This window comes from Amphibalanus amphitrite, unplaced genomic scaffold (assembly GCF_019059575.1).
Source record: "Amphibalanus amphitrite isolate SeventyFive unplaced genomic scaffold, NRLGWU_Aamphi_draft 001230F_arrow, whole genome shotgun sequence".
Classification (NCBI taxonomy): Eukaryota; Metazoa; Arthropoda; class Thecostraca; order Balanomorpha; family Balanidae; genus Amphibalanus; species Amphibalanus amphitrite.
Window position 1 is genome coordinate 103,126 of NW_024882723.1, and position 24,351 is coordinate 127,476.

Below are 24,351 nucleotides of genomic sequence, written 5' to 3' on the forward strand. Positions count from 1 at the left end.
TAGGCAAGCTAACGTTACATCTCACTTTACGAAAAAGAAACGCAAAATGTAATGCTAGGAGGGGGGTGGAACACGCCCTCCACCCTCTGACTCGGCTCCTGGACCACGTAGCGACTAGCGACACGCGGTAGGCGCCGACCCCCACCAAACACGATTTGGCAGCACTGTAATGGCGTCTGCTGGGCGTGAAGTTTTCCCTTCACCATAGGGTTTACACACAAACTGGTCAAAGTTTGAGCCAGGATATACTAGTCTAAAAATGCAAAAAACGAACAAATTTTGGCATCAATAGATTCAGCATTTCATCGTGTGCCTCAAACCGTCCATCATTTGGCCTCAAAGGAGGTAAAAATTGTTCAAAATCGAAGTTGAAAAGGTGCTTTCTGAGCACATAATCTGGTAGCAATCACGTGACCTGCTATAAGCAGCTTATCGATAATTTACAAACATAATTATTAATATGCTGCTTTAACCCTCGCCGGCCGAGGGGGGGGGGGCGGGTGCCGCCCCCCCCCCATAGGGTTTTTTCGCGATAGCTCCGAACACGCTGGCAATAGAGAGCTGAAACTTGGCATACCTGACCTTTGATCCAAGCCGCATCTTTTGACACCAACCGCATTTTTGGGTCAGGTCAGGTCACTGACCTATGACGTCATAAGTGAACCTCTGCACGGTCTTCAGATGTCGCAACTTCGCAACACCCTCACTGCCAGAGGAGATGTCACAGGGAAATTAAACTTGCAGGATCTAGTATCCATTATGAGTCTCACAACTTGTATATCTCGGATTTTTCCTAAAGGTCATATGAGGTCAGGTTATTTTCGTGACCTCACCATTATAAGTCAATGGGGAAAAATTCAAACTGCTATTCTGGCGCCGGGAACGATCTCCAACTATCTCAAGCACACAGAATCGTGATTTGATGCACTCCTTGCAAGGTTAGATGCGTCACTTTTGCAATGTTGACCTTGCGTGACGTCATTTATGACGTCATCAAGGTCATATTAGTTTTTCGTCAATAACTCTTGATCAAATTGAGCTAGCGAGTCGGGAAAGCCACCAATGGACTCAGGAAGACCTGCCGAATCGAATGATATGCGACATGACCCCTTTCGACCAACTTCGTGACCTTAGGGTGCTGACCTGACCTTGACCTGAGGTCAACACCCCAAGTTGACCTGACCCGAACAAAAAGTATGTCATTCGACGCGCCTGAGCGAGGCGAACACGATGCTGCCAAAATCGCGGCTCTGCGGCCATTTTTTGCGAAGCTATTCACCAAAAACTGAACCGTACCTTGGGGCACGTGACCTGACCTCAGAGGTCACCGGTTGACCTAGGACCTTAAAATCGGGTACCAATCTCTGCGTCTCGTAACGGCGCACACGCTCGTTTTTTCCGCGACGCGCTAGCTCCACCAGGGGCGAAACGGCGAGGGGGGGGGGTCGTACCCGCCCCCCCCCCCCTCGGCCGGCGCGTATGTAGAAAACCAATAGGTCCGGCGAGGGTTAAACAACATTATAACGACTTTGCGCCGTTCACGCATGTTAAAAAAGTATGGTTAAATCTTGATAGCACGAGTAATTTTGGCAGCATCGGAGGACTGTCTCTAAACGCGCGCGTGATTTCAGTTTTTTAAGTAAAACGTCGGTATAACAGAAATTAATCCCGGGAATAATATTGTTAATCAGACTTTTTCTTTCCGTGGTGGAGCCCGAATGGTTTCACAAGAAGCTGCTCGCTGAAAAAAATAAATATTGGCCTGCATTGAGATTGAAGGCAACACAGGCACCGAAGGCAACACAGAGCTAAATCAAATTCAGAGAGAGCTTTGAGACGCCTTTTTTAATCTCATAGGCCCACTGCTTTGTCCGATCACTCAAAGGTGATGCTCATTAATGCAGAAAATGGATACGAATGGTACATACAGACAGCGAGAAAAAACTGCAGTTTGCTCTCCCAAGAACTGGCGAATAGAGAAGCAGAAGGTGTTCCAACCAACACAAGGAAGACCCAGAATGGGCTGTAGCCACTTGAGATAGGCGCAGCGCAGGCCAAGTGTCTGGTAGGTATACCCAGGCAAACATGATACAGAGATGATGGAATAGACCAGAGCTTGTAAATACGCGTTTTCAGTATACGGTTCTCACAGAAGGCGGCCCTGGCTGCATAAGTTCTTTACAAGTACTGCAAGAGGGCCTGCATATGAATATAAGAGACTGAGCGAGACATTGTACAATCCACTTATACCACTATTGCATTTCCCAATTGGCGCTATTAATTTGATTAAACAGTACACACTTCGTTATTAACAAGTGTTTCCCCGAAAAGAAAACCAAGCCCCGTTTCTTTTCCCAATCCCTCAATGTAGCCCTTTTAAACAGACGGGCTGAGCGACGAACGGCGCAAAGTCGTTATAATAAATGTAATCGGACCGCCTCCTCGGTACACCAGGCATTATTCGGTGTGCCTTGCCAATTGGGTGTTTATATTTAATGCACTCGCAGGCTCGTGCATTAAATGCAAAAATAACACTCATTTCATTCGTGTTATTTTTGAAAATATTAACCTCACTTCGTTCGGTTAATATTTTAGGAAAAATAATGCCCTCACTCCGTTCGGGCATTATTTAAAACACCCTTGGCTAGGCACACCGAATAATACCTGGTATACCGAGGACGCGGTCCGATTAAATATATATTAATCATACATTTTGAGCTTTCAGTACTTTAAATAAGGTCAGAACATCGCAAAACACAAAAGTTAATACAATAGTCACGTGGGTGTCAGGAAATGTCACAGGTGCGTCAAATTTGTGACTGGGGCTTTACTTTCAAACATCGGATCTACCTGTTTCTTATAGGTATCTTGGTAGGCGCCGGAGAAAGAACGTAAAAGATACGTAATGGCGAAATTACTATAGACACTTTTTAGGTCAGGTCAAAGCCAAAGGTCAGGACACCAGATGTCATCGAAGCTAGGTCAAACTTTCCCATTTTCAAGTCAAATTTCGACAATTTTCAACCAACTTTCCGCCCGCGCATACCCAACTCAGAAACTCGATATTAGCGCCCACGTAGCGCTAAGCGCCCCACAACTTTCTTTTAAATATTTCCAAAAAAAGGTTGTGATCGTGGTAAAAATGCCCCACCACGGTACGAGCAAATCAGTTACATGCACTTGTCTGAAAATCAACCAGAGTCCAAAGATTCGCACATAGAGACAACATAAATAAGCGAATCATGATCAGAGCTTCGGAAGGCGCTGATACTAACCATACATTCGTATTGTATATTCACCAGCACGACCCTACTGAAAGCAAACCGTTTCAGCCTTGCCACCTTCTTCCCCGTTGAGATTCACAGCTGGAGGTCGCCGCCCCCGCTCAGTCCGAAGAAGGTGGCCAGCGGCACGCGCAGCGTTTCGCTCATGGGTCGCGGCGGCGGCTTGTTGGGGTTGCTGGAGGGGATGTGGAGCGCCACGCAGCGCAGCAGCAGCGCGCAGACGACAGCCAGCAGCAGAGCCACCACGGTGGCCAGCCACCAGCGGCCGGCGCTGGTGGCTGTCAGCGGCAGCGTGCCGCCGCCGGCCAGCAGCAGCGCCTCCAGCCGGGCCAGCGGACCCGCCGCCTCCAGCGGACGGCACCGCAGCAGCGAGTCGCACGCGCCCCGGTCGCCGTCGCACGGGTCGCCGGCCTCCAGGAGCCAGGGGTTGCGCGGTCGGCACGGAGCGCCGCTGTGCGCGTGGCAGCCGACCACGCAGAGCTGGCTGCGGTCGCCGCCGACGTCTGCCTCAGTCAGCTGGCAGGGCAGCAGCCCGTCGCGCAGGCACGAGGAGCCCGTGCAGCGGCCCTTGACGCACACCCGCGAGCCGGCGCCGCACGGCGTCAGCTCGGCCATATTCGTCGACGGCGGACACTGCAGCGAGCGGCCGTCACAGAGGGCCGGCAGCGTGCACTCGGTGCCCGCGCGGCACGTGTGGTTGGCCTCCGCCGGCACGGTGGCACACGCCACCGGGTCGCAGCACGGCCCCTGGCTGGGACTGCAGACGGCGCCCGGCTGGTACTGGCAGCGGGCCTTCTTGGGCGACCCGGCGGCGGCCGGCGGGTGACGAGGCCAGCAGCACCGGTCGCGACAGTCGTGCGCCGTGAACCCGCAGTCACACTGCTCGCCCGTCTCCACGACGCCGTTACCGCAGAACGCCGAGCCTTTCACCGCGAAGCAGTTGAAGTAGAGTCCGTCCGTGATGTAGTCGAGAACGCGGGATATGTTGCCGACGCTGCAGTTGGAGAACTGCAGGTGACGCGGCAGATGGCCATCCTGCGAGAGGTAGAACATGATGAAGTTGCCTTTTGCGTCGTTCGGCAGGCACTGACTGCCGAGCGCGCCCTGGTCGTGCGGCGAGCCCATCGTGTGGCCGATCTCGTGGGCCAGAGTCAGCTGCGACTGCAGGGGGTGCACCGGCCGCCCAAAGTTCAGCAGCGTTATCATGGCCGTGTTCAGAGAGCGCCACTTGCGCTCTATCACACCCGTCTCCCAGTTGTAGAAGGCCTGCGCGGCGTGTCGCGCGCACACGCCGCGGCCAGCACCCTCCCACGGCGCGCCAATCCACGCCAGACCAATCGTGCCCTGCTCAAAGTCGTGGTAGCTGATGGCGAACGCCAAGCAAAAGGAGTCAAAGTTGGTGTCGGAATGCGCCTCTAGGTAGGTCTGCGAGTTGGTGTGGTCGAAACAGAGCCGGTTGCGCACGCCCGAGTAGTTGGGTAGACACGTGTGGTCGTCGCTGACTACCAGCTTCTGGATCTGAAATTGGTACTCGTGGTGGTGGTGCCGGCCGTCGAATATCGCTTGTTTGAAAATCCGGTTGACGCCCTGAACGTGCGACCCGGCCAGCCACTGAAGAAACGTCTCTGTGCGGCGTAAACTACCGCGCTCATTGCGGAATATCTCTTGCCAGAGCTTGGGGTCCGTTTCAACGTACACGGAGCAGAGTGTGCGCGAGTGCGCCCCGTCGTGATGTTTGTTGTACACCTCGTCGGGCTCGGCGTCTTCATTATGGCCACTGCCGTGGTCGCCATCGTGATCGTCGATGCGTCTTTTCAGGCGACCGCGACCGGTGCTGCTCCGCCAGTGTTTCATCACGGAAGCGAGCGTCACGGTTTCCTGCCGCGGTTGTCTATCTTCTTCACTGGGTACTGTCGTCGCCTTGTGCTTGTCGCTGTCCCACACCAGCGGATCGTGCCCATCTCTGACGCCGCAAGGCCGGTCGCCCTCACGCGCGGGCGGTAGGAGCATATCCGACGCTCGGTACACGAACGAGTGACCGTGCGGGCCACCGTGCATGTGCAGCGACGTCCGCTCGACCACCAGCGTCTCGTTGGCCAGCTCGATCGTGCCGTCGAACACGCCATCCACGAGGCCGCCGAAGAGCGCCGAGCCGGGCTCGCCGAGCACCCAGCCGGTGAAGAGCGGCGTCAGAGAGTCGGTGCCGACCGTGGAGCCTGACGGGCCAGAGTAGACGATGTCCGGCGCCAGGGTGGACGTATCTGGTACCAGGCGGAGGGTGAGCACGCGGTCCCCAGTTGGCAGCTGGAGCTGCAGCGGCGGGGCCGTCGAGCGCCGGCCGCGACCGGCGGACAGCGGAGTGTAGTGGAGCATCTGGTGGTGCTGCACGTAGTCGGAGAGACCGCCCTCTGACGCTGCGCGTGCCGGGAGCAACAGTAGCATCGGCAGCAGCCGCGCCGCCAGACTGCCGAGTGAGCTGGCAGCTTTGGTGACGGAAAGACTCGCCAAGCTTGTCGGAGTCATTTGTCAGTCTTGGACAGCTTTGGGTGCACCAGCTTTACAAAAGACATCGCTCCAACAACTTGAAGCGTAAAATATGTCTAGGAAAAAGATCAGCAATGTGAAGCAATCCTTTAGTTGTAAACATAGGTATGTAAATTGTTTAATAAAATGACAAAACACGTAAAAAGGTAAAAAGGATCACGTATCTAACTTGAAAAGCATGGATTACAACAGTTTTGAAAGAAAAAAAGAACACAAAAATGTGGATTATTAGCAAAATGGTACTCCAACGAGAAGATCACCGCTTACAAGATTGATGCAGCCGGAGCCAAGATTTTGGTCGTTGGATGTGTACGGTAAGACACCAATCATTTAGTAGCCGTTACTCCTTTTCTCCAATAGTGGTTTGAAAAAAAAAAATATTCTAAACAATGCTTGTAATATTCCTGTAATCCGGCTAAACACCATCTGCACAACTTTGGTTTGTTTGTTCGACACTCTGAGGCATCATGCACGGTATTCAACAGGGAGCATTCGAAAACTGTCCCGACGTCTCAGTCCCGCGTAAAGGGACTCGACGCCCCGACCTTCGGTGGGTTGAGGAGGGGCGGGAGCACCGGCCTCCCTGGGGGAGACGCCCGCACCGCTCACGTGACTAGGAAACTCGAGTAGGGAGCGTCATTAGGGGACCAGCCCCAGTCGACATGGCACCAGGCCCGTTTGGCAGCTCTGTCCTGCTAAACTGAACTCATGTGTTCCACACTAGCGCAAAACCACACGTTTTCAACTTAGCGTAACAGAGACGCTGAAAGCGTACACACAGACACACGGAGGCAACCAGCAGCGTGGGTGATAACAACGCGTCAGAACAGCACCCGTGAAGCTCGCACTCCACCGCAACAACAGCAAGGCACACTGGGTGGCAGTGAAGGGGAGGGGCGGCAGCCCGCCGCCGGGTCTGGAGATTCCTCGGGGCCGCTAGTTAGACCCACTGGGCCTCACTGGGTCTTTTTAGTACCGCGAGCCTTCCAAGCCGACAGAAGCCGGCCGCTGAAGAAGAGAGCGAACCCGTGGACTTGCAGTACGGGCAGCAGGAAGGCCAGGTTGATGATGCTGTACGGAAGACCCTGCCGACACAGATGGGCGCGTGACAGAGACGGAGGAGCTAGCTGTCACTATAGACCACGCGACAGTTAGCTGACGAAATGTGGTGCACCAACCTGGTGCACCAAATGCATATAATCATGGCATGGCGAGGCACCAGCATCGCTTCACTTAAGGATTCACTGAATATCAATTCCCAGGCAAACGGAGTAAGTTTCTCGATAACGTCACCAGTTGAAACATCCGTCTAAAAACGCAACAGGCTAGCATGTGCCCATTTATGTACTCGGAGGAGGGAGTCTTCCGATCCTGCTTCATATTGCATAATACAATCAAAACTTTCTAAACGCCTATCATTTATGGACACGAAAAATCAAAGAAACTAACGCGCCCTGATATTTCAAACATAATGTTTCTGAATAGGCATTAAACGCAAGTCCCGAACCCCTATCACAATAACGATTTTAGCGAAAGGAAACGAGACCACATCAATTATACGTTTCCTAGGGTTCATTTTGGGCAAGTTGCGATGGCTATGTATATGTTGACCATCGAGACTCGTCTGATGTTGAGCACATTTAGGATATTGGCGATTCAGGTTCCTGTGAAAGCCTCATTTGCGGAAAAGGCATATGGTATTTATTGTCAACAGCTTAAACTTCAAAACCCGAGACATTAATCACTTTAACGATCTTTCAATTAGCATAACAGCCCTTGATCTAAGATAAAGGTACTGATACGTCTGCTAAAAATATCCGCATTACATCACCGCGAGCTAAACAGGCGACTGGATAATTAGTGTCCGAAAAACTGGTACACATAGTCTGCAAACTTGTTTGGCGCGTCACTACCCTCGTCAGTCTCTTCCGCCGCCGATCGTCCATTCCACACCCTTCTCCACAGTCAGGCCACCATGACCTGATGGAGGCCGCGCTGCTCGTGATTGACTCACCTGCCACATAGGGACATCAGCCGCCTCCTCGGGTGTCTCAGCTGACACGAACCGGTACGCGTCGGGCAGGTAGTAGCAGAGCGCACCCAGCGCCGGCCCCAGGCCCAGCGTGGCAATACCTCCTGTCGGAGAGGGGCCGGGTCGGGGCGGGGGAGTGTCTCAGTGGCACAGAGGGGCCGGGTCAGAGCGGGTGAGTGTCTCAGTGACACAGAGGGACCGGGACAGGTGCCGGGTCAGGCCGGACCTGGCCTCTGTGCCAGCAGCGTGCCAGACGGTCCTCGGACGACCGACGGGGGGGGGGGGGGCGACCAGCCGCGCATGTAAATCTCTCCGGAGCCGAGGAATGACATGGGGACGTCCCGCGATGGATTGCGTCAGTCCAGTTCATACATAATGAACGGTGCAAAAGTGTCGCCTGGAAGTTGTCCGGAGACGGAAGTTTTGTTAGCATGCATATGCAGAAATAGCTGCAACAGAACGCAGATACATAGGGAATCCCGGTGAAATTGTCGCAGTGCTTAGACTCAGCATACAGGATGACACAACTGGCCCACTATTTTGTCATTGCTTTTATTTTTGTATGCGGAACACAAAACAGTGCTCCTCGCGTACTATCGACAGGAAAGTTTCTCATACAAAGTGCATGGCGAGGCGAACACAATATAACAATATTAATACACAAAATTAATGTTATACCTAATACCTATAACATTATTCAACATAATGCAAAATAACTTCAACACATATCCGCGTAACTCCGTAGATTTCCAACTAGGCTCGCATTTGTAGTCGCAGAATATTCTGCAGTCACAGATCGCAGGCATCTCTGCGCCTGATAAGATCCGTATGTCCGACGACCCCGTGCATTGACCGGCGCGGCGCGGGACGTTTGTAGCCAAGGCACTTCCTTACCGGTGGCCGCCACACCGTTACCGACACTGATCCGCACTTAGGTGACGGCCAGATGACGGGGCAGCGGCTAATCCCTTATCCGACCACAAAGGCGTTACAAGCCCTGCACAAACCGAGCCGACTGATAATCGTGGAATGGCAGCTGCCACAAAGCAGCCGACAGTAAAACGTTTTGTTCCACCGCGGTTTTCAAGGTTGCTGAGGTCACTCGGGCAAGTTCTGTGTAGCCTATGCATTAGCGTCGCCATAGGGGGCAAGCGGTGCAGCTTGCCCCTCCACGTCAATCTCCGACCGATTGATACAGATCCAATGAGATTTTGGGGTTTGAAAAATAGTAGGATAGTTTTCTAAGAACGTTTGTGATGTCGGTACCGATCGGACTCGACGGTTCTAGCCCGAGTCGAGTCGGAGTCGCCAACAGCTTCAAGACGCCGAATCCGGACTCGAAAATTATTGTCACTGCTTTGCCTCAGCGAATGTTGCTTATTCGTAGCCGATATTGGTGTGAAATGGCCTGTTTGACGCAGGCCCCTATTCATGGCCGAATCGTTGTGAAGTGCATCTTTCACCTTCACTTTCAAACAGAATCGCTATATTATTGCCTAGAATAGTATAGAAGTGTGATGAAAAATGGCGTAGCAGAACATATCTCTCTTGTCCATGGTATCCTTGAAAACAATTACCACGTCCAGAACGGACAAAGAGAAACATCACAGCCATTGCTACCAACCAAACCCCTTTCAACCACAGCAAAACAATATTTGATATCGGTTTCCAAGCACACCTTACCGGTCCCCAGTTCGCTAAAAATGACGATTAAGTGAGCAGACGAAGGTGCCTAGATACGGGAAAACCACTCCTGCACCATATCTCGGCCCCGTAACATGCCCGCCCACTGTCATGTCGAACTGGGTGCGGGCGGATGCAGACGGGTGGCAGACGCCGGGTAGACCGTTATGTTGGAACGCGAGGCGAACGAACGCTGCTTGGTTGGTGGAAAGGCGTGCTGCCAGAGATGGATTATGGGAAATCCAAAGTGCGAAGCAATCGCAAAGTCGGTTTTCTCGGAAGGTATTCTGCATTAGGGATGATATTTGTGAAAAGTACAAAGCCGAAGAAGTACTTACCTATGTAGATCTGTAGATAAAAAACACTATTTGTCTTGCAAGCAGAAAGTGCACACAAAGAATATAAAACGCTGAAGCTCCATATGTACTCCCATTTGACAGGCTGGAAGAAACAAAAATATCAGTCAATCGTCCTAAAAAACAGCAAAATGAAATAAACAAAATGAGACAGTTTCCAGAGAAGGCCGAAGGGGATTCATTTACCTTTGGATATAGAACATCGAAAGCGATTGCAAAAGGAGTCGTTTTATGATTTCTTCCACCATTCGATTTTCAAGTGTCGTTTAACTATATACATAGTATATACAGACCCCCAGTCCATAAGAGCTACTTCAGTTGTAGTTACTTCAGATACAGCAATAACAAAGAAAAACATCAATGCATCGGAACTACTTACCGGAGGAATCTCGAGTTCCTCGATCTCCAAAATGAAAATGTCTAGCTTATCCAGAATATCTGATGACAGTTTGAGTATCATTATGAGAAACAACAAAAAATGCATTGCCACACAGAATTTGAGCCTCCATTTTGTCCGGGCACTGGAACAAATAGAAATGGGAATGTCAGTATCTAAATTTTAATGTGAAACAGTCAGGACCTATGCAGCTGTACCTCTACCTTTACAATCAAGAACTAAAACCATTATCATAAGATCTATGTTCCCTCTCTATTTCTATCATGAACAGGCACACACACTGGGCACCAATTTCGCAATGTTATGTGGAAGTTATGTGTATTTATGGAGCTCAGGTTATTGTCAGTGCTCTTTGCGCACCAAATCTTGTTTTTGTGCATCACATAGCCAGATCCATGGGCGTCGAAAGCGGGGGGGGGGCACGGGGGGGAGGACGCGTCCCCCGTCGAGGGATCTGGGGGGACGTCCCCACCAAAAAAAAAATCACTCATGAATGTTTTAAAAAGCTGCCAATTAACGGTAATTCACAATGGAGCTAAGTAAACAGAAATAAAGATTCTTTAAAAGAATGCTGAATGCTGATGCTCGTCAGTTCGACAGTACACAAATAAGATCTCAGGTACTTCAGCAGCTTATGAAATTCGGACTGGTCAGAGACCGGTAGGCAGGGGCGGCGCCACAGGGGAGGGGACGGAGGGACTTATCCTCCCAGTCCACGGCGTGGAGGGTTATCCCCTCCTATTTTGTTTATTGCTTTCGGTCTAATGCTTCTAAATGCCTTTTTCAAATCCAAACACATAATAGGAACTCCGTGAAGCCAAAAATTTACCCTACACTGACAAGCAACTTCACCTGAATATGACTGCTATGATGAGCGGCACCGGTGCATTAGACAATTTGTGGCATAGACCTTAATCGGTGAGAGGCCCTAAATTCCAAAAATTTGTCGAAGACTTGTCGAAAATTTGTCGAAAAGTAGACTGATGTTTTGTAGCTGACCCTGATCTGTCGTTTAGCTTGTTTTTGGGTAGATGGGTGACGTTTGTTGTCCATGACATGGCAGCCACCAGCTTGACGACTGGTGCATGCTCCGTTTTGGTCACGCCCAGGCTTGTCGATCAGGTTATCTCTTGCTCTCTCTGGCTTCGCTCGCTGATATAGCTGCGCTTTGCACACTCCTACCTGTTTGCAGGTGAGCTGCTGGAGCTCTCCAGCAAGAACTATGCCGAAAGTCTGTTTACGAAGTTGAGAACGATACTTGATTCACCATGATTGCCTTTTGGCAACTAAGGCTAAAAACGGAAAGGGTCTACTCTTTGCTGACTCTGGATAATAATTGACTCGAGTCGTGACCGGTCACCAAAAACAAATTGTCTCCAAGCTCAATTGGTAAAGGATGTCTTATAAAAGTAGGTATAATGTTCGTAGGTATCTAATTAGAATCGAGCGCAATCGTACTTTTAGCCAGAAAATCTCCGCCTGGTCCTCCCCTTGGCCTAGTGGATAAGGCGTCCGTCTCCTAACTCGGTGGCAGCGAGTTGGTGGCCGGGAAGCTCCTCGTCGTTTGACCCGCGTTCCTATATTAAGCCAGCTGGCAACTGGCGAGAGGGCCACGCTAGACCCGGGATGACCCGGGATGGCGGCACGGGAGGACCGTGCCGCCATCTACCTGCGGCACGTTAAACTTTCGATCCAAATTATCACCGGTGAGCCGGGCGCGGGCAAGGCAGGGTGGCGGGTCCCTGGTACCTATCATTCGCTACAAGCACTGCTTAGCGGGGCACCCGGACCCATGGCAACCCATTCATCCTTTCGGACAAAATTTCTTTTTAAAAATGTTCGGTCAATTCTGGGGCACCCTGTAGAATCTTCGTCATCCGAGAGACTCCGAACGCAGGGTGAGTTTCATATCAGCTGATTCGTATCATGGTACCAAGCACATCTGAAGTGTTTTCATCGCTCTAGCACGCCTCTATCAAAAGCTATTGGCGAAGAACTGTTGCAAAGCCTTTGTGACCTGAGATGACTTCACGGACATAAGCAGGGGTCACAGGTGCCATTTTTTTATTCAGTTGTCATGTTTTCTTGTACATTGGTGCCTGAAATTGTTTAGAATGATGTTCAGCCAAAAAGGCACTTCAATTTTCATTTTTCTCCCAATTGCAATGTCTTAACACGCGCAGTGGAAGGGTTGCGAGTACTACGCCCAGTGGAAGGGGGGGGGGGCGGATGTCGCCCCCCCCCTAAGATCTCAGCTCCCACTGGAGCTAGAAAGACGAAATTTGGAGGGTAGGTGGGGGCCATAGGGAACTCTGTTGTATGTGAATTTCATGACCCTAGGTCAATATCTTCAAGGTCAAATGAGGTCAAATGTGGTCAAATCTGCCATATTAGCGACTTTTTTGCGTTTACACGCCGATAACTCAAAGAGTTACCGGCCGATTTTTTTTAATCTTTCACTTTACGAAAGAGCAAACATTTGTGAGTATGTATGGTGAATTTCTAGATAATCCAACAATAAATATGGCAGTTAGAAGCCGGCTAAGGGTAAGATGTCGCCGGCTGAAGCGGGATCGGCGGACGCGGGAAACGCGGCAATCACAATTTTGTGTTTACACACTCATAACTCAAGTTGTTACCGGCCGATTTTCAAAATTCTTTGACCATATGATTGCCCGTACATGTATCAGTCTTCTCACCGAATTTGATGCGAATCTAATATAATCAGCGGTAAGGAGCGCGATGTAAAGACGGAACCGTCCCGCCCCGGCACAGTCTACAATGCAGGCGGCGCCTAACGGCTAGCGCCGGCCGCCGCGCCGCCGCGCCGCCGCGGCGGCAGGATGTTTGACTTTACACCGCTATTACTAGAAAAGTTGTGAGCCGATTTTCTTACTTCTTGCACGAGAAGATCCGCAGTTAAATTCTGGACAGGTAGCCGAAATTTCACATTGATATTATGCTTGCAGCGCGAGTTATTGGCGAAAAACAGGAGGGGTGGGCGAAATCCGCCCCCCCTTCCACTGCGCGTGTTAAAATGGAGGTTGCAAAACTGACCTGACCTCAGGTCACATATCCAAATTATGTGCTAGACATTTTATACTGTTGCCCTTATCAATTGCTGACAACATCAAAGTGTGACCCATCACTCAGTGTAGCTATGACAAGCATTGGAACTTTTTCTGAGGTGAGGTCATCTTGTTTGAAAGACCTTGGTATGATATTATGGTAAATATTTACAATAATAAGTCTTATTCCCTTTTCAAGCATGAATATTGCAGATCCTTACATATTTGATATCCTGAATCCAAAATGAAATGTGTTGCACAAATGTAAGAAAAAACAGCCTAACAAGTAACCTGACCTCGCCCTACCAACTTACTTGCACCTACCTGCAACCTACCAACCTATAACCTACCAACAACCTACCAGCTTTCAACCTACAACCTACCAAGGCTCTAAAAACTCAACTTGCAACCAGTGGCGGCGGATTCGATTTTGGTGTGGGGGGGGGCAAGATCCCAGTCGAGATGATGTCATAGGCGGATCCAGAAAGGCGTTTTCGACGCTGTAGGGGACATACCACCCCCCCCAAAAAAGTGTCCAAAATCCAAAAACTCCTCGGATTTCGATTCCTTACGGATCTAATGCTGAACAGTATAAAGCAAAAAAAAAATCCTGATAAAAGTGTTATTATTAGGAAATATAAGGTACGTTTTGTCTATTTCGGGCGATGCAGGGGCCAGGGGAGGGAGAGTAAATAGTTACTTTAAATGCCCGCTCCCTGGATCCGCCAGTGGACGATGTAACGCTTTTCGTATTGCTGTATTAGAAAAAAGCTCCAATGGGAAAAGTTGTGCCATAATCCCGATCGCATACATAGGTATTAGATGTTGAAGAACGGTTCTAAGCCTTTTAAAGTAGGCGAGCGCTATTCTTCAATGGGGTAACTCGTTACCATTTCCTCTGTTCATTTTACGTTCGATTTCCGTTTAACCTTCCTTTAAAAAGTATTTCTGAGACAGATATCAACTGAAACTAGCTCACAGCGGGAGGAGACCGCTCAAACATTCCGAGACAGTCGGTCGCACCTAAACCTATTGGGACAGCGATCCGCCAGAAACCCTCCCCAAGGCAGTAGTTCGCCAACTAAGCTCACCGAGACGGGCTGTCTCGATGGGTTTACACAGTTAGCCTACAGCAAGGCTTAGCTAAGGCCCAAACGCTCGTCAAGCTGGGAACGGAGGGCTGAGGTGAGGGAGCGTGGCGGTGGGCTGGGGTGAAGGAACGGTGGACTGGAACGAGAATCCAGAAGCTCTGGGTAGGGCGTTTCTTTATTAAGGCTTTAGGGTGCGCTGACTGCGGTAAGGTCCAAATTATCACACCAAATTTTGCCACGACATCTACCGGTTCAGGCACTCGAGAATCAGCGGCCAGTGATATCTGCAAAGACGAAGCATTTCCAACCCAGCTTCAGCCTGGTGTCAGGGTGCCTCAGGAGTCAGGTGGCTTTAATAGGGTTGGGACCTATCTGCATGCTCTGTGTGTTTTGGTAAAATAAAAAAGCTCAGAATTTTTAATGATTTAATTTAAAATCACTTTGTTAAAAAAATGCCTAGTTAGTTCAGAAATTAATTATTTGTGGCTGAAAACAACTTGCTTCTGATTGGTCGGGCTAATCATGACGTCACATGTAGGTATATAACTGTCTGTATATTTGGCGCAGTTGAGACATACATTTTCTATGTATTTTCCTATGGTAAATCGGAGTGATTGGTTGTGTTTTCAGTGTCTCTTTATTTTGCGCTGGTATTGCGTGGCTAAGAAGTTTTATCAAGAATGGCATATACTAAAATGTTCCTTTAATAATGGAGCTTCAATATCTGTGAGTTTTATTGGCAAGCGAAAACTGATTTCGCTGTTATTTTATCTGGAAATTACTCATTTTTTAGGTCAATATTCAAAATATTTTACGGGAACAAGTTGGCACTTTTCTTGATTTTTGCACTCAAATCGCGTGCGATTCAACTGTATTGGGACTTACAAAGAAGCTTGGTGATTAATTAACTGCGTTGTTATGGCACTGTTTGCAAAGCATGGATAATGAAACTCTGCCAAAACTTAGCTACATAGCAATGCCTCAAGTAATACGCAGGAGGGACAGAATTCAGAGTCCGATCGAGAAGAATCGGTGCAAATGCTACGAGGACCAGGCAGCTCTGATACAATAGCTAGTCGTCTCACTACTCTCACTCCATTAGACCAGCTGATTCCTGACAGCACCGACTCGGATGCAAAGATGGAGCTCATCTTCCAAGCCAGAAACCAGTTCTTTGATGGAAGATGTGATGCTGCCTCTGTCTCTGCTTTGTTGGCCACTTTGGACGGGGCGGAGCTCCGCTCCTTGCGTGAGCGGTTATTCGCCTGTCATCCAGAAATCGTTCCTTCGTTTGCTGGCCGTTCCCTGATTAGGTGCAATACGGGGAGCTGTAATCAGGGAAGTAACTTTCCATATGAAAGGGGTGCAGGTGCACCCCCGTCCCCCATCCACTAGAAGTGCACCCCCATAGGCTAAGCGGCGCCCCACACGCCGCCCCACACGATTAGCTCTAGAGCAGATGGCGAGGGTGATTTCTCGGCTACATTCCATCTCGGCGTCGTGATGCTTGTGGGCTTGGAAAGCGTCCAGTCGTATGTAGGGTAGTGTAGGGGTAGGGTTGAGTTCAATAAGGTCCTTACATTTGAAAGGTTTGAACAACCCGCAATCAGCACAACATACCACAAGTTAAATAAAAAACTACCAAACTCCGCCCAACTAATATTAATAAACATTACAGCCAAACTAATGGCCTAAATAAAAATATATCTCAAATCCTAACAGTTATCGCGGGTGATGGCGCCATGAGTTGCTATTATCCAAAACAGGTGCAAATAAACATGTTTGTATGTCCTATGTATGTTTGTTTTAAAAACGTTGCAGCGGCGCTAGGAACTGCAGTCTTAGATCTGGGTATGTTTGGCATCTGCAACTCTTCATATACACATTAACCCTATTTCGGACGGGGAGACCTTTCAGGATTTTCTTGTATAATTGCCAAACGCCGCGAGACATTCAGCTCATATTTGTTGACTTTTCCTAAATGCTCATTGCGCACATCTCAGCAAAAAAAAAAAATGCCGGGTCAGGTCAGGTCAGGTAACCAGAGCGGGTTTGTTGACCCCACCTCAGAAAAGTTTGCAAACACGTCAGAGCTTGAGTTCTTCACGAAGTTATTTCCTCTCATCAAGTCTTCAAAACAGTACCTGCAGTATGTGTCGTTTGTATATCTCAGAATTTTTGATCTGTGACCTGAGGTTAGGTCAGAGTCGTGACCTTTACATTGCAAGCCTATGGAAAAGTATTGAAATGCGACCTGCACCTCGAGTAAACGAGTCAAAACCACCCAATTCTTTAAGAATTATGACAAATTATCTTATCTGTAATGATCCAGGTGCCATTTACTGACAGGGACACCGGAGAGGGTTATCTGAGCCGAGATCATGTGAGGTGATATCTACCATACATCAATGCTCACAACACTTACAATATTGACAATGCTTTTGCTTACAACACTTACAATACTTACGATGAGACCAGCAAGCACTCTGCCGTTACAGTTCTAACTTCTGTTTCGAAAAACGACGTTACACACATTCGCTGCCAGCATAACATGTATTGTTTGACAGTAACAAAATACAATTGACATCTGAACCCCAAACGGACCGCCATCCACTCAAATTTTATAACCCTGACCGGTCAGGGGGCGAATGGAGGTCATTTCCTGGGCATTACACTCAGCCCTTGCACAAAATATCTCACCTCACAGTGATCATTACAACAATAGCACCGACTTGATAGTGGATTTCAAAGTACTTGCATCAGCTCTTCCTGCTATTGCAGACGATCATCTCCTCACAGGGTAATGTTGTTCGGGACATGAACGAAGATCGTTTTCGGAGTTTCATAAGTGCTACTGCAACAGCCTGGCACAAAACAGGACTTGTACGCTGTTCTCTGCACTTTGCCCTTCAGTATATCACAAAAGAATTGTTTAGAATCCATCTTAAGCTTCTTTCACAGTCTCCCTTGCCACCGTAGGGCGTAGATAGATTGCTGTTGCTGGTAATTTAAGGCACGGTAGATAGAAATTACCTCGGTTCTCAACGCCTTAAGTTATTTTCATAAAAAAGAACAAATAAATGATCAATAAGATGACAGGAATGTAAACATTTTAATCGTAAAGTAGTCCAAATATTGGAATGAGCTTTTGCTTTTCAGCATCCTCCGATTCATCATCTTTATCATTTGAAAATTCGAGGTACATAAAATGTTTATCACGCGCTCATGTTAAGTGGGAATATAGTACACGGCAGACACATCAATTTTTGACACTGAACATTTCATCCGTAAATGTTTTAGCATAATTTAAAGTTAAAAACAGCGCGAATGGCAGAGTGAAGCAAACAACATCTTTCACCCATTAATCGCGTTCGCATAACATGTAATCTGTGGTGCGCCAGATGCGCCATTATTTGTCAACCGCAGAAGGTGACATGTGACGTAACAGCATCAAGAGCATCTTTTTTCAAGAACTTTTCAAAACAAGTTTCCTATCTTTCTTCCCCCATTTCTCTCAGCTTATTGATTTTATGAGGCAATGGTATGCACCATAAATTCTGTGAAAATAGTTTGATCATTTTCATGCATTCTTAAAAAATCGAGTTCCCAACCCCATTACAGTTGCACATATTAAACGACCTCAGTGCAGCCAGTCTGTGGCCGAAACCATTCGGAACAGACTTCAACAAAAAGTGAGACAAGGTTAGTGCTATCGTTAGGTAAGTGCCATAATAGACTTGGACCCCGTTGGCTTGACCCACTGGAAGGTGGTAGTTATCGGACGCTGCGGGGCATACTCATTTTTCCAAAATGCCTCAGATTCTGCTTTCGTGTTCATAGGCGGAGGAACGGGGAGGCCACCGGGGCACCGTGCCCCCTTTTGATTTTGGCATTTTAACGTTAGCCCTATGGGCGTTGCATGGAAAAAGTGGGACCAAAAGTCGGCAGTGCCCCCCCCCCCCCCTTAATTGAAGGTGTTCCGCCGCTACTGTTCGTGTTTGATGCTCTTTATTCTACATATAGTCAGCCTTTAGACAGAGGGGGCCAATGATCAGTGCCCTTACCCTGAAAAGTTTCCAACATTAATTTTTACTTTTTTAATAGTGAAAACTGAAATAAAGCGGATATTGAACTGTGAACATCCAGTTTTTACACTGGCCCCACACAAGCCTCCGAATGCCCAAAGCAGATCTCTGATGACTGGCCTTTGGGTGTCGTGCCATACCGTGCATTGGTCAATGTCGTCAATGTGTACGACCTCGGCGTTTACCATTTTATGCGCTGGAAACTGTTGCGCTCGAAAAATCAGGGGAGTGGCTTATTATGAGCGCTCATCAGTCCTAACTACCCGCAAGCGAATGGCTAGCCCTTCCGTCTCCGCTCGCTTGCGATTTGGCATTTATGTAGGTACAAAATAGACGCAAACGACCACTGAAGGTATGAGTTGCGTCTCTTGCACACATCTATAAATCGAATCTGAAAAGACAAAAAATAATGATATAAAGCGGAAATGGTTAGCATTTACACATATTCAAAAGGCACCGTTGGACAAACTGTAGGAGCGCATTGCTGCAATATCAGGTTATGTAAATTTTCCTCATGTTTAGGGCACAAATTATGGAGGGGCAAGAATATACGTTAGCCCCTCCTCCAAAAGTTTCTTAGGGAACGATGCCTCCTCTGCCGTCGCCCCTGTAAGCGGTCACTGAAGGCCTGGGTTGCCGCTGCGTCACGTTGACGCTTATAATGCCTCCAAAACTAGGTTGAAGAGAGAAAAACTTCAATTGAACGTGAACACTTACCATTTAAGAAAGGCAACGTATGATAAAGTATATGGGCATCTGGCAGCTGGCTACATCTTCAGATGATCGAACAGAATAATCAGGTATATGCTTTCTTGTCTAAGCTTTGTCACAAATTATGGGGGGGGGGGGCAAAAAGATACTTTTGCCCCCCCCACGAGTTTGCCAGGGGGGGCAGCTGCCCCCCCTGCCCCCGAATCCGCCGCCCCTGCTTGCAACCTGCAATTTCTGATATTGCACATTACTAGCAGCTACGCAACAATTGATGATCAGATCTTCTGTAAACTAATGCCAAAATCTTTGAAAACTTGTGCAAAAAAAGATGTATGCTAAGGCATGACACATACAGCAGCATGGAAAGCCGACATGCATCAATGATAGATTATCTGCATCTAAACAGGTAGGTACCTACCTAAAGTAGGTCAAGGTAGGTACCATCTTGAAGGAAGATAACCAAACAACTTAAGCTTAAACTACTATTGCTTGTGGGAATTTTCTTGGGACATCTGTGGAAATGTAGACTGCCAAGCCAAGGGACACAATCCCTGCAGACTCACCTGATCTGATACTGCCTTGCCACTCGCTGGCGATGGATGAAGTCTCGGCCATCAGTAGCTACGATGGGTGGGCCATTCAATGCTTCCATGTTGATCTCATTAATGTGAAATCAACCAATTATGTAAATACAATAAATCCCAAGATCCAAGTTCCACTCGCTTGCTCAGCAACTTTCAGATTGATAGGTACCGTAAAACGGGGCTATAAGGGACAGGTTTTGACTTTGACAACCTGTCATTCAAAGGTTATTGCTTACACAGGCTTCAAACTTTGTCACTTTTCAGGTCTTGACTAGGTCTGTCTTTTGGCATAATATGCATTTTATTGGTATCATAGATGTATAATTTTTTTTTTATTTTTGTTGCTTGTCCCTTATAGCCCCGCACCGGGGTTTTAAGGGACGAGCACTGTTATGGCCTTTTAAACTCTAGTAGCACCATCAAATGGGCTTTAAGGGACACAGACTATGTTTTTAAAAATGTTTACTGCTTTCCTGTGCAAAATATTTGTTTTTTAAGTGCACATACAATGGATTGGCATCCATCAAAGTTTCCAATGGAGGACGGAAAAGGTAACTTCCTTTTTCAACATAAATACCATAAAGGAAACTCAAATATGGAAACATAATAATGTGTTATTATCAAAACACAAATGATATGAGTACAACCACTTGATAATGAGGCATTCTCCTGCCATTCTGAACTCCAGAACACCATCCACCAGAAGACTGCAGAGAGTCTCTGGCAGCTCCTTGGAGCTGGAGGTGTTTGATATCAGCTCACTCATTGTATTCCTTGACCTCTTTGATTTCCATGATTCCCCTGGTGAGGTATTTGGGTTCTTGGATCTTTTGCACAATGTCTGAGAAGGGGTACACCACAGGACATCCTCTGTCCTCTCCAAGGAATGTGGGATGGCCCGGTTTTCAGGTAGCAGGTGCCTTATTGTGCCTACATGACACTTTTTGGGATCCCAAACTTCTGCTCAGCTACCCTGAAAGGCATCCCTCTGTTCACTGCATCCACAGCTTTCATGATTACATCTTTCGAATATGTTTTCCTTGTTTCAACTCCTCGCTTTGACTGGTAATGACGGTGTCCCTTAAAGCCCCGTTTTGACATCAAAATCTACCTGAAACAGAAAAAAGCGGAAATGAGGATGAGGCAAGGAGGGTACATGGATGTAATTTCATGGGCATCTTCAGGATACATGTGGTCATTGACTATACCTTTGTGAAGGTCCCAGAGTCCGTGGTTGTGTTTCCACAAGCAAAGTTTTCGGGGTTACAATTTTGTTGCGAATTTGGCACTTTTTTCAAAAGCTCATAGCATGAGAACAACAACAAGCATCTTGGAAATGGTGATGTGGCATGCATGTCCAGACATCAGTGTTTCATATTATATATCTATTTCCTTTTGTTTCTCGTTCACTGTATTACCCAGATCCCTCAAAACTTTTTCCCGAAATTTGTCCCCTATAACCCCACTGTCCCTTATAGCCCCGTTTTACGGTAGTAAAAGTGTGAATGAAGAATGTGAATGAAATCAATGGCATTGGCAAGTGCTCATGCTGGCCAGATGTAGCCCAATAGGCTTTGACTGAAATTCCATTATCTTAAAGTTATTTTTTACAAGTAAATAACAAAATTTAACACAAACAATCGAAATTCGAAAATAAACAGCTTCCCAAAAAGGGCCTTGCTCAAATTGAATGTTTTCGAGAAAAATGAATGTCACAGAAGCGCCACAATACACTTTATATTGTGTTCACTAGCAGTGCTTACATAACTAGCGCCCATGGCTAACCGCAAAAATCGTAAAAATCGTAATCTTGAAAAAAATGTGGAAAGAACTTTCTCGCTTTGGAGCAAATTTAATGAATATGTAGAAAAATAATCTAGCTGTAAATAAGAAATAAAACTAAAAATGTCATATTTTCCATGCTGCACAGTGCACTGAAACTCACCTCGTACCAAAGAACGAGTTTTTTTTTTTGGCGGCCTGTGGGGGGGGGCAATTTGGCCCCCCTAAGATCTCGAGAATCACGCAACCTAGCGACAAACGGCAAACGGTGTTGGATAGCCCTATCAGGGAACTACCTTGACCACTACCGTGACCTACCGTGACCAAATTTTATTGACCTAGGTCAAACCGATGACGTCACAGGTCAGGTCAAAGGTCGAATTTTCACCGTTTACGGGCATTTCAAGAAATGCGTTGTAAACTCGATTAAAATGCATTTCAATGAAAATCATCGATGGAGAATTGTTCGTCAAACACATATTTTGCTATTTGAGGTCACCGATACCAGGTCAGGTCACAGAGGTCACTGAGGGTCACGAATTAAAAATACCATGTGATGCATGTTTTATGGTTCATTTTATATGCCAAATACGATTATGTGGGTCAGGCAGCCTTGGAGTCAGTTAAGATTATTCAGGTCAAATTAGGTTAAATTTCAAAATTGATATTTTTGCATAAGATGGGTATCGATTCGATGCAGCTCGTCACGGGGAGTTCAATGGTGGTCTTTGTTTTGCGATACGTGTTCTAGAATCGCTAAAAAATGAGTTAAAAACTTGACGTCATCAATTTTGAACAGTTTTTTTTTCGCTATAACTTGACCAAAAAGAGGTATCGATCTGAAATTTAGTATGTATATAGAAGAGCACAGGGACTATCACATATTTACCGTTTTATCGAAAATCGGAAAAAGATATGGGATTTTTTGCGTTTTTTTTCTAAAGAAAATCAATTTTGTGAATTTGTGGGGGTCAAAAACCCAAAATTTTGAAAATCCGAGATAGCAGTTTTGTAGCGCCGCCTTTTGTCTACAATCAATTAATGAGCTTTGAAATTGCTTGGTAACTGTAGATTTTGTGAGTGTTTCAAGATTGCATGTATTTTGCTCATTTTTGCTCGAACATGACCTCAGTTTGACCTCAATAACTCCTGACCTAAGGTGACCTAAAACTTGAAATTGTGTGTGAAGGTGTCAAATTGATGCCCGTGAAGGCACTGAAAGCGCCGCCGTTTTCTTGCTATTCAGGAAAAACCACAGGGGGGGGGGCAAATTGCCCCCCCCCCCCAGCGGGGCGAGGGTAAACTTCCCGACTGACATATTCTCGCAGTCGTATGGAAGTCTATTCATCTCCAGAACTGCGCGGTACGCGAAACGCCTCTTCCCGGTTTCCGTTCTGACCCTTGGTAGAGATAAAAGATTGTCCTGCCTGGTGTGTCGTAAACGATCAGGGATGTCGCGGTTTGTGGTGAATAGATCGGCAAGACTCTCCGGCTCACTGGTGCGGCAGACTTTAACCCGGTTAACATAGGGTTGGTTGCAAGCTTATATCTCCGTCCGTGATGTTGCAAAAGATGCCAATGGTGCTTAACAATTTACAAAGTGATCCCCTCTAAATATTTGTAGACCACTGCATCGAAATTATCGCCAAATTAACGAGCTAGAGCCTCGTCAAATATGCTATGTAAACCGGGTTATTGTGGAGAAGGCAGAGGGTCTGGAAAAGGAAGAGGTCGGGAGCATCAAGCCAACCCAGTGCCTCCCGCAAAACTGGAAACGCTGTCGAATTTACGTTTCCCGGAGGCAATTCGAGCCGCAAAGTTGATGAGTTTTTGAAGGCGGTGCAGGTTTCCGGCTGTGCCAGAACCGTACACTAGAGGTGGCAAAATGTGGACCCGAGGACCCGGTCCAAAGAACCAGTCTGGACCCATCTGGGTCCAGACCGGTTCCTGGAAATTTTCTGACGGGTCCAACCGGGTCCTACCATAAACTATACATCTTGCACACTACACATTATTGCAAAATATGAAATGAATGAAGTGAATGTTTCTTTGCACACAGTAGCTCATGAGTATTCCCAGTGGAAAATAGGCTGTTCATACTATACCCACATGATGCAACTAATGATACCCACAAGTAGTTTGTATTAATTGACTTTTGGGAAACGGGTCCAACTGGTTCCGATTCCAACTTAGACCGGGTCCGACTGGTTCCGGAAATGTCCAGCCGGGTCTGGTTCGAGTCTGGTTCCCAAAATTTTCATCTTTTGCCACCTCTACCGTACACGACAAGGCAGTAGCGGATGTGCGAGAACACTAGGGATGTGATGATTTAAGGAAGGATTTCAGGTGGGAGGTAGTAGCGTATGTGGGAAAGGCTGACAAGGATACCGCAGCACTTTCTGGAGACGGCAGACACGTGAGCGTCCCAGGTCAGTTGTTGATCGAAGACAACTCCCAAGTTTCGCGCCTCAGGACGGGGGGTCAGAGAGGTGTCGCGAAACTTGACAGTGAATTTTGGGAGTGAGCGCAGATATTGTGAATACTCTGAAATGTGTGGTTTCTGCAGCTGTCCCAGAGACTTTGGGACCGACCTTCAGCCCTTTGTAGATGCGGTTGCTCCTATTGAATTGATCCTCCTATTGATAACGGAGTTGATCAATGGACTCCGCAGCCTAAAACTGCGTTTTATTGTCATTCTGTTGAATTTATTATGCTGCGGCGTTAGTGGCGCGTT

General features: G+C 47.6%; 2 protein-coding genes across 3 annotated transcripts; both read right to left on the reverse strand.

Moving 5' to 3' along the window:
- Positions 1–3,359: 3,359 nt before the first annotated feature.
- On the reverse strand, positions 3,360–5,807 carry LOC122371307 (disintegrin and metalloproteinase domain-containing protein 10-like). The gene is made up of 2 exons (XM_043347523.1): positions 3,623–5,807; positions 3,360–3,562 (listed from the first exon to the last, which is right to left on the reverse strand). The coding sequence occupies exons 1-2, from the start codon at positions 5,805–5,807 to the stop codon at positions 3,360–3,362; spliced, it is 2,388 nt and encodes a 795-aa protein (XP_043203458.1).
- Positions 5,808–6,255: 448 nt separating this feature from the next.
- LOC122371305 (protein jagunal-like) lies at positions 6,256–21,523 on the reverse strand. Of its 2 annotated transcripts, none has more exons than XM_043347521.1 (6): positions 21,329–21,523; positions 19,815–20,003; positions 10,279–10,420; positions 9,882–9,984; positions 7,843–7,964; positions 6,256–6,913 (listed from the first exon to the last, which is right to left on the reverse strand). In XM_043347521.1, exons 2-6 carry the CDS (start codon positions 19,901–19,903, stop codon positions 6,785–6,787), a joined length of 585 nt encoding a protein of 194 aa, XP_043203456.1. In that variant the 5' UTR covers positions 19,904–20,003; positions 21,329–21,523; the 3' UTR covers positions 6,256–6,784. The 2 variants fall into 2 exon arrangements, with proteins under 2 accessions (XP_043203456.1, XP_043203455.1); XM_043347520.1 differs by having other exon boundaries at positions 19,815–19,985; positions 21,474–21,502.
- Positions 21,524–24,351: the final 2,828 nt, after the last annotated feature.

Bases quoted from the DNA above. Each gene is read 5' to 3' on its own strand.
- LOC122371305 (XM_043347521.1), bottom strand. From the start codon at position 19,903: ATGGAAGCATTGAATGGCCCACCCATCGTAGCTACTGATGGCCGAGAC. The intron at 7,965-9,881 runs GTAAGTACTTCT...CCTCTCCGACAG, and splicing joins TTATCTACAGATCTACATAG to GAGGTATTGCCACGCTGGGC. The intron at 6,914-7,842 runs GTGAGTCAATCA...CTGTGTCGGCAG, and splicing joins CTGATGTCCCTATGTGGCAG to GGTCTTCCGTACAGCATCAT.
- LOC122371307 (XM_043347523.1), bottom strand. From the start codon at position 5,807: ATGACTCCGACAAGCTTGGCGAGTCTTTCCGTCACCAAAGCTGCCAGC. The intron at 3,563-3,622 runs GTCCGCTGGCCC...TGCCGCTGACAG, and splicing joins CCGTCCGCTGGAGGCGGCGG to CCACCAGCGCCGGCCGCTGG.